The sequence below is a fragment of the Mastomys coucha genome, unplaced genomic scaffold, assembly GCF_008632895.1.
Source record: "Mastomys coucha isolate ucsf_1 unplaced genomic scaffold, UCSF_Mcou_1 pScaffold5, whole genome shotgun sequence".
NCBI classification, from domain to species: domain Eukaryota; kingdom Metazoa; phylum Chordata; class Mammalia; order Rodentia; family Muridae; genus Mastomys; species Mastomys coucha.
In genome coordinates, this window is record NW_022196911.1 from 64344604 (window position 1) to 64357165 (window position 12562).

General features: G+C 51.4%; 1 protein-coding gene and 4 non-coding genes across 5 annotated transcripts; 2 read left to right on the forward strand and 3 right to left on the reverse strand.

Annotated features, from left to right (window-relative positions):
• Positions 1-6716: 6716 nt before the first annotated feature.
• On the reverse strand, positions 6717-6787 carry Trnag-gcc. Its single transcript has one exon. It is a non-coding gene; the product is annotated as a tRNA-Gly (tRNA).
• A 1613-nt stretch (positions 6788-8400) lies between these two features.
• On the forward strand, positions 8401-11343 carry Hes7 (hes family bHLH transcription factor 7). Its single transcript, XM_031354029.1, has 4 exons — positions 8401-8442; positions 9351-9446; positions 9998-10085; positions 10401-11343. The coding sequence occupies exons 1-4, from the start codon at positions 8401-8403 to the stop codon at positions 10832-10834; spliced, it is 660 nt and encodes a 219-aa protein (XP_031209889.1). The 3' UTR covers positions 10835-11343.
• Position 11344: 1 nt separating this feature from the next.
• Trnar-ucu lies at positions 11345-11432 on the reverse strand. Its single transcript is given in 2 exon segments — positions 11345-11380; positions 11396-11432. It is a non-coding gene; the product is annotated as a tRNA-Arg (tRNA).
• A 519-nt stretch (positions 11433-11951) lies between these two features.
• Trnal-uag lies at positions 11952-12033 on the forward strand. The gene has a single exon. It is a non-coding gene; the product is annotated as a tRNA-Leu (tRNA).
• Positions 12034-12301: 268 nt separating this feature from the next.
• On the reverse strand, positions 12302-12373 carry Trnaq-cug. Its single transcript has one exon. It is a non-coding gene; the product is annotated as a tRNA-Gln (tRNA).
• Positions 12374-12562: the final 189 nt, after the last annotated feature.

Genomic DNA, 12562 nt, shown 5'->3' on the forward strand with positions numbered 1-12562 from the left:
GTAGACCAGGCTGGCCTCAAACTCAGAAATCTGCCTGCTTTTGCCTCCCAAGTGCTGGGATTAAAGGCTGTAATTTCTTTTCCCAATAATTAAGGTTTAGCATTTTAGAAATGTAACAGTGTCACTGACTTCACTATTACATCCTAATCCAGGCTTGTCTCTCACCTGTCACCTGGATCATTGCAGGGTCTCCAAAATTGCCTCCTGATGTCCAGTCTTTTGGGATGCCAGAGATTAGCCCAGGATTCCATGCATGCCAGAGATGTACTCTCTAAATGATGCCCCTCCTCATTAACTGCCACTCTTGTGACTACAGTTCTCTTCCAATCTACTCTTTTTGTGGGAGGGGACAAGAGAGGGTTGAAACAAGGTAGTCCAGGATGGCCTCCAATTCACTATACTCGCTATGTAGCCCAGGTTGGCCTTGAATGCACAATGATCCTTCTACCTTAGCCTCCAAAGTGTTGGGACTACAGGCATGAGGTATCCTTCCCTTCTCTTCCCTCACCAGCAGAGAATGATACTTCTAGTATATAAACCAAGGAGAAAGGAGTGGGGGCTGACACACATCTCTACTCACATCTACATGTCTGAGGAGGCGGAGGCAAGAGGCTCTCTGGTTTGAGACCAGCTTGGGCTCTGGAGTGAGAGTTGGTTTCAAACACAACACAACTCTAATCAGCTTTCTGAAAACACAGCACCAAGGGGTCAGGCTGCAGCCAGTAGAGTAGCACTTGCCTTCTGGGAAAAAGCCCTGGGGTCCAATCTCCAGATCCCGCAAAATAAATAAATAAAGCATGAATCTGATTCCATCCCTTCTGAGTCCGGTGGGTGGTGTCAATAGAAACTCATTTTTGGTACTGTACTATTTGTACTGTGTGTACAAATAGAAATGAATTCTCACATACACAGCTTTCTAGCTCTTTCTGTTATGGGGACTCTCAGCTCTGTTCTCCTTGAAGAGAAGAAATGGTCAATAGATATAGACATTCTGAGCAAAGTTTATTTAGCAAAGCAAAGTAATACAGAGGGCGGAGCATGGAGCAGTCCCATGGGGGTCTGTGTGGTGAACATTAATGAAAAATTTACAAATATTCATGAGGCAAGTAGCATGATATATTAATATTCATGACATGAGTGGCATATTCATAGAACAAAGTGACCCCTTTCCCCCCTCTCGAATGATAATGAACCAATTCCTCTATGAGCCTCACAAAAAGGTGTGTGTGTGTCAAAACCGCATGACAGTCTAGTGACATCAAGCTTTTGAGGATGCAGATCCTTCATCAAAGCATCTGTGTGGCTGAAGGCTCTGCTGCCTCAGTTCCTGAGGTAGTAGGGATAACCTAACTTCAACGTCAGGGATGTCCAACCACAAAGGGGCCTCTGACGATGCAGCCCCTCAGATCTTTCCTGACTGGATCCTTACTTACCAAACACCATCTCCCTTGAGTGAACCAAGAAGTAAAGACCCGCTGGTAGCACCACCACACAAAACAAAACAAAACAAACACACACGCAAAACTAGCTGTCAGCCAAGAAACGCCATTCTCTGCTAACATGAACCAAGGCTTTTTGGGTAAAAGGATGATTCAGAGCTGGGGTTGAAGTTATCTGATAATTTTGGGTTGTTTTGGTGTGCCAGAAAGGAAGAAAAGCACTCAAGGAATAGCCAGCCTACAAATAGACAGTGTGAGTTGTGGACGTACCCAATTGGGCGACCACTGGCTCAACCTAGGGTAACTGAGGTTAACGTGATTTCAGGGCTGGGGATGTGGTTAATTTGATAGAGTGCTTGCCTAACGTGTGAAGAAAGGGCTTTGAGCCCCATTGCCTCATGAAACTGGGTGAAGGCGCATGTTTTTAAGCTCAGTTAGGCAAGAAGGTCACAAGTCATTAGAGGCTACAATGAGACCTTGACTCAAATAAATAAATGAACAAAATTAATCACGATTAACGTTTTTGTTTGCCTTTTTTGAGACAGGGTCTTGCTGTCCTGAAAACTTACTATGGAGAACAGGTTGGCCTTGAATTCACAGAAATCCACAAAACTCCACTTGCCTCTACCTCCTGAATGCTGGGATTAAAGATATGTGCCACCGCATCGGGCTGACTTAGAGTCTTTCTATTGTAGCTCTGGCTATCCTGGAACTCCCTTTGTAAACTAGACCCAAAATCATAGAGATCTGCCTGCCTCTTCCTCCTGAGTGCTGGGATTAAGGTGTGTGCTATTATAACCAGCTCTAAATAAATGATTGTAACAGAGTGTAACATAGTTCAATAGTTCATTGGATAAAATACAAGATGAACGTTTCTAGCCAACATAAATAGCTGAGAGTACAGAACAAAAATTGTTTACTTCCTTTCTCTGTCTCTCTTTGTCGTCTCTGTCTCTGCCTCTGCATCTCTCTCTCTCTCTCTCTCTCTCTCTCTCTCTCTCTCTCTCTCGCTCTCTTTCTCTCTCTCTCTCTTTCTCTGAAGGCATAGTCTCATGTAGCTCAGACTGGCCTCAGACTCCTTATGTAGTTGGAGAAGATCTTGAATTCCTGATTTTGCAGCCTCTGCCTCTCGAGTGCTAGGACTACAGGCACCACCATATTCAGACACCCTATTCTTCTAGAATGAGGCTTTGCAGAATTATAGTTTTTGCCTTCTACTCCCTTTCTCTACCTTTTCTCCATCACACTTACTGACTGCCAAATAATAGTTTATGTACCGCATATAGACTGTGTCCCCACTAAAGCAGAGGCTGGTGAGGGCAGAGCTCACTGCCTGGTTTTGTTCAGAGCTGTCTCTGTGGGGCCTAGAACAGAGCAGGTAGGGTAAATATGTACTGAGGAATAAAGAGAGGGCAAGCAGGGTTCAACCTTTGTAGCTGTGGTCTTTAAAGTTTGTAAATGCTTTCCTGTTGAGACTCTTCCTCAAAACAAACAAACAACAACCAAAAAAAGAAAGAAAGAAAGAAAGAAAGAAAGAAAGAGAGAAAGAAAGAAAGAAAGAGAGAGAGAGAAGGAAAGAAAGGAGGGGAAAGAAAGGAATAAGAAAGAAAAGAAAAAAGTGCTCTGTTCTGTTATCAAAGTCTGAGATCCCCTAGTTTAGTTTTGAACCATTGAACAAAAGGCCACAGTTTTGAAGCCAGACCACGTTTACTTTATGAGCCTAGAACTCTCCCCTGCTTTGCTGCTTTGGCTGAGAGTGAGTTTTCCTACTTTCAAGGACACAGAAACAGCTTTCTAGGAACATCCCCAGTTCAGGGCCTAGGGCATCCAGAGAAGACCGCTGCTTTCCCTTTGAAGAACTAAAGGGAAAGAACAAGGAGCTTGAAAGCCAGGCCTGGGGAGCAGTCCCAGTGGTCTAGGGGAAGTTAAGAGGACCACCAGCTGTTCCTAGTCTTTCACTCACTGTCTGCATCCCTAGAGGCCTACATGTGGCCATGTGTTGCCCTCCCCTGAACTTCAGTGTGGCCCACCATAGAGAGTGTAGGGAGACATAGATGACTGTACGTGTACTGTTAGTACTCAACCATAGCATGTCCTCTCTGGACAGAGACGCTACTCACACCCTCAAACAAAGGTACCCCAGGGACATCTTAACAGACCACATCTGCACCAGAGCAAGGAACTGGAGTCAAATTACCCAGTTCATTCAACTAGTCTCACTGGAGGGTAATCTTAGGCTTGGAGGGCCTGGAAAGTACATAGTTTTTTATTTTTACTTTTGGTTTTTCAAGACAGGGTTTCTCTTTGTAACCCTGGCTGTCCTGGAACTCATAGAGATGCTCCTGCCTCTGCCTCCCAAGTCCTGGGATTAAAAGTGTATGCTGCCACTGCCCAGTGTATATAAATTTTAAAAGAAAAAAATACAAAACTAGGCATAATAAGTAATATTTAGAACAAAGCAAACAATGTAACAATTCACATCTTTAAAAAATTGGCACTGAGCAGTGGTGGTATACACTTTTAGCCCCAGCAAAGGAAAAGCAGAGTTAGGCAAATCTCTGAGTTTGAGGCCAGCCTGGTCTATAGAGCAAGTTCCAGGACAGCCAGGGCTACACAGCGAAACCCTGTCTTGAAAAATAAAAATAGCCAGGCAGTGGTGGTGCAGGCCTTTAATCCCAGCATTTGGGAGGCAGAGACGGGGATTTCTGAGTTCAAGGCCAGCTCTGGTGAGTGAGTTCCAGGACAGCCTGGGCAATACAGAGAAACCCTGTCTCGAAAAAAAAAAAGAAAAAAAAAAAAAACAAACACAAAAATAAAAATAAAAGCTGGTAAATAGAGGGGGAAACTCTGTGTTCAATCCTCAATACTAACGGAAAAAAATTCTGACAAACCATAAGTGAGCTAATATAGGAAGGAAAGCAAGACCCTGCCTCAGAAATGGGTACAATGGTGACCGTGATGATAATTGATAGCCAGTAAGCCTAACTCTGACAAATGCCATAAAAGCAACCTAACTCCTGGAAGACCTCCATAACATTCTCTACCTACTTTATATATTTCTTTTCCTTGGAGTGTATGTGCAAATTACAGAATTCTATGGGCCCTACGAACACCTTGATGGAACTTTTTCCCCAGACTGTTTTCAGGGTCCCTCGTTTGCTTTAGCATCACGGTGAATCAGCCTTGCACTTGAAGTTCTTGTGCCTTCCCCCACCTTCCCAATCCCCCCGCCCCCCAAAGGCTCTCAGCCTACTGGAAAAGCCTATTTTCTTAAACCAGTACGTTTGTTTTTCTACTTTTCAAAACGAGCCTTTCTCACGTTTCTCATCAAATGGCCTATAGCCCTTCTGAGGCCCGTGGGAATAACCAGGAATCTGAGGTGGGGCTGGAGATGGGTGAGTTGATGTCAGATGGAGGTGGGGAATTAGCGTCAGTAGCAGGGAAGACCCCTTTCCCGTCGTCGAGAGGTCGGGAGATGGATGTTGGGAAAGTGGGGGCTCTCAGCCGGCGGTGGTGGCGCACGCCTTTAATCCCAGCACTTGGGAGGCAGAGGCAGGCGGATTTCTGAGTTCGAGGCCAGCCTGGTCTACAGAGTGAGTTCCAGGACAGCCAGGGCTACACAGAGAAACCCTGTCTCGAAAACACCAACAAAAAAAAAAAAAAAAAGAAAGTGGGCTCTCTAACTGCTACTCTTTCGTACAGAACAATGGCTCAAACTAGGACGCCAACTCGAAAGAAGTCTTTGTTGCCTTGAATTCTCCACTGCACAGTAGACTGACCCCCAAGCTTCTAACATCCTGTGAAACAGGCTATGCCTCGCTTATCATTCATATATATAATTTTTTCATCGTATATATAATTTTTTCATCGTATATTCCATCTTACATCTGTCATCCACAAATTCTCTGTTCAGGGTTCTCTTTCTCTAGCTGCCGCCAGCAGATCTCTTCTCTATAGGACGCGTTCGTTTTGCTTGGGCTCAAGGCTGACCATACTGAGAGATTATCACCGCCATGAATTTGCCTCTAACCACTTCGACCGAACTAGTACTTCACGGTCTCATCTTTGCAATTATCCTTACCACCATGAGAAATTATCCTAGTCTGCCTTCTTGGATGTTTCCGGTCCCCACACCACGATCCCAGCCCAGAATGTAGGTTTCAGGAGAGCTCTGAGCCGGTGCAACCCGAAAGCTTAACAAGAGTGGGCACACAGCAGGCACACACAGATTTAGGCTGACTGGGCAATTGTACCAATTGGGCTCACAGAGATGCCAAGACTGTCTACTTTCCTCCTGGGACCACAGCCCCTGCTTGGAACCCAGAAGGGAGAATTGTCACTGCCACATTCCGAAACCAGGCTGAAGCACATAGGAGACAACAGCCCAGAATGGGAGAGGAAGGCTTAAACCGGAATTGAGACTGTGCGAGCCTGAGAAGGCCGGGAGGAGGGGCAGGCAGGGTGGCGGAGCGCTCCGGAGGGGAGCGGAAAGCCAGCGCGGGGCGTCAAGGCCCCCGGGTCGCTCACAAGTGGCCCCGGCAGGTGGCCGTGCCGGGTCCCGCCCTTCCCGGGCGCGGCGCGTGCGGGATCAAAGCTGCCGGCAAGGGGCGGACCGGGGAGCTGCAGGCAACTGGGGGTGCGAGCGTGGGAGCGCAGGGTCGCCGGAGGCGACAGGGACCTGGAAAGACGAGGAGAGAGCCGGGAGAGGCCCAGAGAGGGAGCAGCCGAGGGACGTGAGACTCAGAAGCCGGAAAGAACACCCTAGACCCGGAGAGACCCCAGCAGAAGTCGCCGAGAGACTTGAAAACTATCAGAGAGATGGAGTCGCTGAGAAATACTCAGGGACCAACAAGAATGGAAAACTGAAATGCCCACGATTGGACCTAGGGAAAAGGTGCTTCAGAGAACAGAAAATGAGAGGGAGGGAGAGAGAGGAAGAGGGAAAGAGCAGGAAGACCTGGCCCTCCCCTGCTGAGGAAGGAGAGGACCCCTAGGCAGGGATCCCAGCTCCCAGTCCTTTCTCAGGGTCGTGCCTCTGGAGGTGTGGGTCGAGGCAACCAGAACTCCCCAGGGTTAGGGATAAGTTGTGAGGAGCTGCGAAGTCAGAAACTAACTCTGGAACGTCCAAGCCGGCCACAAAATTAAAACACTACATTTCAGTTTTGGTTGGGATGTTAAAGAGCAAAAATAATACTTGCTTGGTGTACTATTAACTTTCTATTTTCATAGCTGGGGTAGGAAGAAAAACAGGGGGGAGAAAGAAAAAGAGCATTGCTGTGCATTGGCCGGGAATCGAACCCGGGCCTCCCGCGTGGCAGGCGAGAATTCTACCACTGAACCACCAATGCAGATGAGCAAAGAGCTCATAATGAACCTATGTGAACTTTTCAGAGACCGAGCCAATCCTCATACTTCTTGGTGTGGGAAAAGGTTGCACAGAATGATTGAGGTGGGTGGAGCGCCAGGCCATTCTTTCTCTCCGTTGGATCCGGCCACCGGGCCATAAAGTCATTCCATATGGCCAGGGGCGGCCCCACACCCGGGTGCAAACTGCCTCAGGCCCCGAGCCTCACGTGCAGGTGAGAAAAACTCAACCCCAATCCTGGTTCCCAAGGAGGGGGGCGGTGGGGCCTGCTGGGGCCACACATCTGTGCTCCCATTTGGCTAAAGTTGGGGAAAGTGGGATGTACTGAGGGCCCTAATCCCAAATGGGAGCCCCTTTCTCAAGTACCGAGCCCCTCCTGCTCTGCCTTTGGCAAGCCAGCCTCTGCCAGACAAACCTCTCAGGATGTGGAGGGCCTCTGGGAGGAGGCTCACTTTGTCTCTGACCCCACAGCTACCTTCTGGCTCGGTTTGTAGCCCCCGTCTTTACTATGTCCTTTCCCCACGTCTTCTTGTCGCGTTAAATTTCGGTTTTACCTTCTCAGGCACTTCGTCCTGAAGTCTCCAGGTGTTGACATATCCTCCCGCAGAGGTCATGCTCTTGGTTTGAGGTGGGTGCGGATCCCTTTTTTGCAACCAACCCTTTCTTGTCCCTTTAGCAAATCTCACGTCTCCCTGCTTCCCTACAGTCACTAGAGGCCTCCAGAGCTCCCATCAACTGGTGCGCTCTATGATGTTTCCCTGCCAGCTGTACTCCTGATTTTAGTTTTAAACCAAGTTCTTGTAAATGGAAAGATATCGCTTCTCGGCCTTTGGCTAAGATCGAGTGTAGTAGTAAATGGAAAGATTTCTTCACTCTTACTTATGCTTCAAGGATTTTTCTTTTTCTAGAAGTTTCCTCCCTTAGTCCAGCAATCCTTAAGAAAATCTGTTCCGGGGGACTCAAGTCACTTCTTTTCTACAGTATCTATAGAGTCAGTTTGGCGGCAGATTCTTCTTATTAGTACGTCTACGGGGACAATTAGTACGTCCCGGAGTTATTGTGGGAACTGAGTAGAAGGGTCAGGCAGTACGGTGTCTTTCCCCACAGCCAGCCAGTAGAATCCCGCAGGCATGCTCTCCACCTTTAGGCGCTGGGAGAAGATTATAATATTCAGTCTGGAGGCTGAAGCGTGCCAACATTTATTTCAGTGTTGGTGGGGGCTATAGTGAACCTCAAAGAAATCTACTAGTCTAGGAGATCCCCAAATTCCATGCCTAAGTGAGTTCTGCCCAGTTCACTTAGACTCCCTTCCCCTGATAGTCTCCTCCCTCCAATTGGGTCCCGCCTTATTATACAGCTTTATGGGCCAGCCTGTGGCCCCTTCATCCCCTCACTTCCCACACTTGGGGCTAGTTCCACCCCTTCCCCTCCCCCTTCACTCCCTGCCTTTCCGGGAGCCTCGTGCCGGGGGTCCTTGCCCTGGGCATCCAGGGGCTGAAGGGGGCGGGGCCGGGCCCTAGCCCTCCTACCCTGCAGCAGCGCGATATAAGGATCTAGGCAGCACGCGCTGGGTCCACCGAAGGGTCCGGAGGAGCAATGGTCACCCGGGAGCGAGCTGAGAATAGGGACGGCCCCAAGGTGAGAGGTGGGAAGGGAGGGAGACAAGAGTCCCTGTTCCGGCCAGAGGACTTAAAGGTTCTAACTCTGTGGGTTAGGGATGAGGATGGAGACCCAGGAGGGAAAAGACCGAGGTGCTCGTGCGACTCAAAGAACCTGTAAAGTATAAAGAGGACAGGGTCAGAGCCCAACTTGCGCGGGCTGCGGAAGCCGAGGTCTAGGGGTTTGCATTATTGTGGACTAAGGCTTGTGGGTTGGAAAGTGCCAGAATTTGGGCATCGTGGCCTATTCTAGGGCTCGGGAAGCTGAGGTAGGTGGGTTATCGCAAGTTCGAGGCCACGGAATGCGCCCCTAAAAAAAAACAACCCCAAATTCCCGAAGCTATACTATAACAACATAAGATAAGCTAGAGGAGGGTGGGGACGAACAGAGGAAAGGCTATGGACACTGCTCGTCTGTAAGCGTCTGGGAACCCACATCTGACCGGGTGAGAGATTAGGAGAACGAGTGGCGACTTGTAGGCCAATGTCTAGAAGGGTTTGAGCGAGAAGAGGAGGTGTGGTCGCACTATGCATCTGCCCTTTCCCCTTAGGTCTGTACCGCACGGCTCACTAGCCTGGGGGCAAAGAGTGTCTCTAAAGTGATACTCAGAGAGGGAGAGCACACAGGATAGAGATATATACAGAAAAGGGGAGTGTCATAGAGGGGAGCAGAGAGGAGAAAGCTGAAGACAGAGGGGGCAGGGAGAAGTGGGCGAGCCACTGAAACCGACCCAAGGGTACTGGGAAGTAGCAAGGAGTGAGAGTGAACGAATGGACCAGTCCCAAGCAACCTGGGGTTTGGGGAAAGGGGCGCATGGGGGGGACGCTCGCGTGGCGGCGCTGAGTCTCGGTCCGGTCGGCCCGCTCTTCCTTTCCCACTGGTCACAGATGCTGAAGCCGTTGGTGGAGAAGCGGCGCCGGGACCGCATCAACCGCAGCCTAGAAGAGCTGAGGCTGCTGCTGCTGGAGAGGACCAGGGACCAGGTCAGTTCCACCGCTGGCCCCAGGCCCTTGAGCATCCTGTACCTGTGCCCCAGAGCTTTCCACTGGGGTGGGGGACATACGCTGGAGTGGTGACTCCGGTCCCAAGGCATCCTGACCCGAGCCTGCTCCTTGAAATCCCATCCCAGACCCCCCTCTCGCTCTCAGAATTTGATCTTCTCCACCCTGCTGGTCTGTAAGTCTCCTGTCTGGCTCCGTAAACTGAGCGTCCAGCGTGCGTCAGTTCCCCACGTGGGGGTTTCTAAACGTCCTCCTCTCCCTCCCACCCCTGATCAATGAATTTTCACCAGCCGGGTTGCTGTTTCCTACACTTCACATGTTGGGAACTGGTTCCATCCACTCCCTCAGGTTGGACAGTCTCGTCTCAGGGTGGGGACGGGGAACCTTTCTTGGCCATCTCCACGTTCGGTCGCGAGTCCTGGGGGCACCCGCAGCTCCCGTATCCGCCCCTCCCTTCTTCCCCTAGCCACTTTTCCCCCTCTCTCCCCACCCCTTTTTTTTTTCTGTCTCTGCGCCCCTCCCCCCGCCTGTAGAACCTCCGGAACCCGAAGCTGGAGAAAGCAGAGATACTGGAGTTCGCCGTGGGCTACTTGAGGGAGCGAAGCCGGGTGGAGCCCCCGGGTACAGCGCGGGGGGTGGAGCAGCGGAGGGTGGGAGCTGGGAGGGTGGCAGCCCCGATGGCTCGGGCCAGGGAAGGGGCGGGCTCTGAGGCGGGCCGGGGCTTGGGGGAGCGGCCCGCCGAGCTCCCAGGCGAGGCTAACAACCCCCGCGCGTGTCTGTCTCTGTGTCTCCCTCGCCGCCCTCCTCTGCACGTCCATCCGGCCTCCGGTCTCTGCCTGTGCGCCCGTCTGACCTCGGGATCTCCGCGCCCCGCCCCTTCCCTCAACCCCGCTGGGCCCCCGCCCCGCCCGCCTGTCCTCCCGCCGGCCGCACCAGGGCTTCCCCGGTCCCCAGGCCAGGACGCCGAGACGCTCGCCGGCTGCTACCTGTCCGGCTTCCGCGAGTGCCTGCTCCGCTTGGCGGCCTTTGCGCACGACGCCAGCCCGGCCGCCCGCTCCCAGCTCTTCTCCGCGCTGCACGGTTACCGGCGCCCCAAGCCGCCCCGGCCGGAGGCCGCAGATCCCGGGCTCGCGGCGCCGCGCCCACCGCTGGACCCCGCTTCACCCATCCTCGGCCCCGCGCTGCACCAGGGCCCTCCCAGTCCCCGCCTCGCCTGGTCCCCATCCCACTGCTCCCCTCGCGCCGGGGATTCGGGCGCGCCGGCGCCTCTCACCGGACTGCTGCCGCCGCCGCCACCGCCTTCCAGACAAGACGGGGCGCCCAAGGCCCCGCCACTCCCGCCGCCCGCGTTTTGGAGACCTTGGCCCTGAGTTCTGGTTGCGGGGCGCCGGGGCGGGGATTGGGGGTGGTGTAGAGACTCCAGCCAGAGGGCAGGAGAGGGATCCGGGCGAGGAGGGGCAAGCGGGGCGCGCGGGCTCAGCGCGCGGGTGAGATGTGGTCTATATTAGAGTATCTATATAAATATATATTTTCCCATCCCTTTCCCCTGGCCCACTACCCTGTGTGTAGCCTTGTACCCTCCCTCTTCCCTAGTCCGGTCCCAGTCCCTTCCCGAGTCCCTAGTGCATGGAATAAAATCGTTATTAAATCCCGGTGTGTCCCCTAGCCAGGGGCCTGCCTTTATATCGGCGCCACGCCTACCTGCCCATACCCTTCTCCCACCTTTATTTAGGCCTGCTCTCCACGGCCCAAGCCCTGGGGGGGAGACAGGTAAGTAAAGAGCGGAGTGACAGACTGAGGTTGGAACTGAACTTTGTTTGTGGGTCTTTTAAATAAAAGCCAAGGAAAAAAAGGTTCAAAACGAGAAATAAAATTAAAACCGACTCTGGTGGGATTCGAACCCACAACCTTTGAATCGCTTATTCCGTCACTAGAAGTCCAATGCGCTATCCATTGCGCCACAGAGCCACCTGGCGGGCGCCGCCTCCTTCCGGCTTACGGACACCGGCATAGGAAAAAAAAAAAAAAAGGAGGGGTTAGCGTGGGAATGTGTGCGCAAGGAAATTGGGCGGAGCGTCAGAGGAGCTAGAGGTGAAGACCTCGAAGGTCGGCAGAGTGGCAGGTAGTACGCGGAGAGCGCGTGAGCTAGGTGACAGGGAGGGTGGTGGGTGCCGGTGCCAGGAAACAGAGAGGGAGGCTACCGAGATCTGAGCTCCCCAGCAGTGCAAAGCTCGGCCACCAAGCTCAGACTTGCTCGGTGCCCAGGTTTGATCCCACTAAATAAACGTGTTTCGTTGTAAATCTCTATGCCTTTTGGCTCATCTGTTTCGCCTCTTTACTGTGTCGTTCGGAGTCTCGGTGAGCCCTCACTCCGGGTTTGAGGAAAGCAGCTACAAAAGGAACTGGGGTCCATTCGGGGCTGTACGCGCTGAGCGGACTTCCTTCTACTCTCTTAGGAAGACAGCAGGAAATGGCAGTCTCCATGCGGGTAGCGTGGCCGAGCGGTCTAAGGCGCTGGATTTAGGCTCCAGTCTCTTCGGAGGCGTGGGTTCGAATCCCACCGCTGCCAGGCCAGAGTTTTTCCCCTGAGGGCCTCTTTAGTTTTACGAGAACGAGCCTGCGCTTTGGCTATCAACTTTGCCTTGCTTTAGAACCCGAGATTGCTTCCCTATTCATAGACAAAACTCGACAAACACTGTTGAGCTAGGTATTCTTATACTCTAATCCAGCGCAGAGCTTAGTGTATGTGTATTTAAGTGTCCTTTTAAAAGTCCTACTAGAAGATCTGTAACAGACATACTAAGCATGAAAAATTGAAAACAAATAGCAAAACGCTAAGGTTCCACCGAGATTTGAACTCGGATCGCTGGATTCAGAGTCCAGAGTGCTAACCATTACACCATGGAACCCCCTTTTCCTGGCGCCTTTCGGAAATTATATACATTATTCTATACCCTTTTTTTTTTTGCATATCATTTCAACTTTATCATTTATCGAAACAAACCAAAACAAACACACGAAGCCAACTACTAAATGTGATTATTGAGTACCTGAAATATGAATGCTTTCTTCTAAACCTGAAGATTATGAAAAATAAT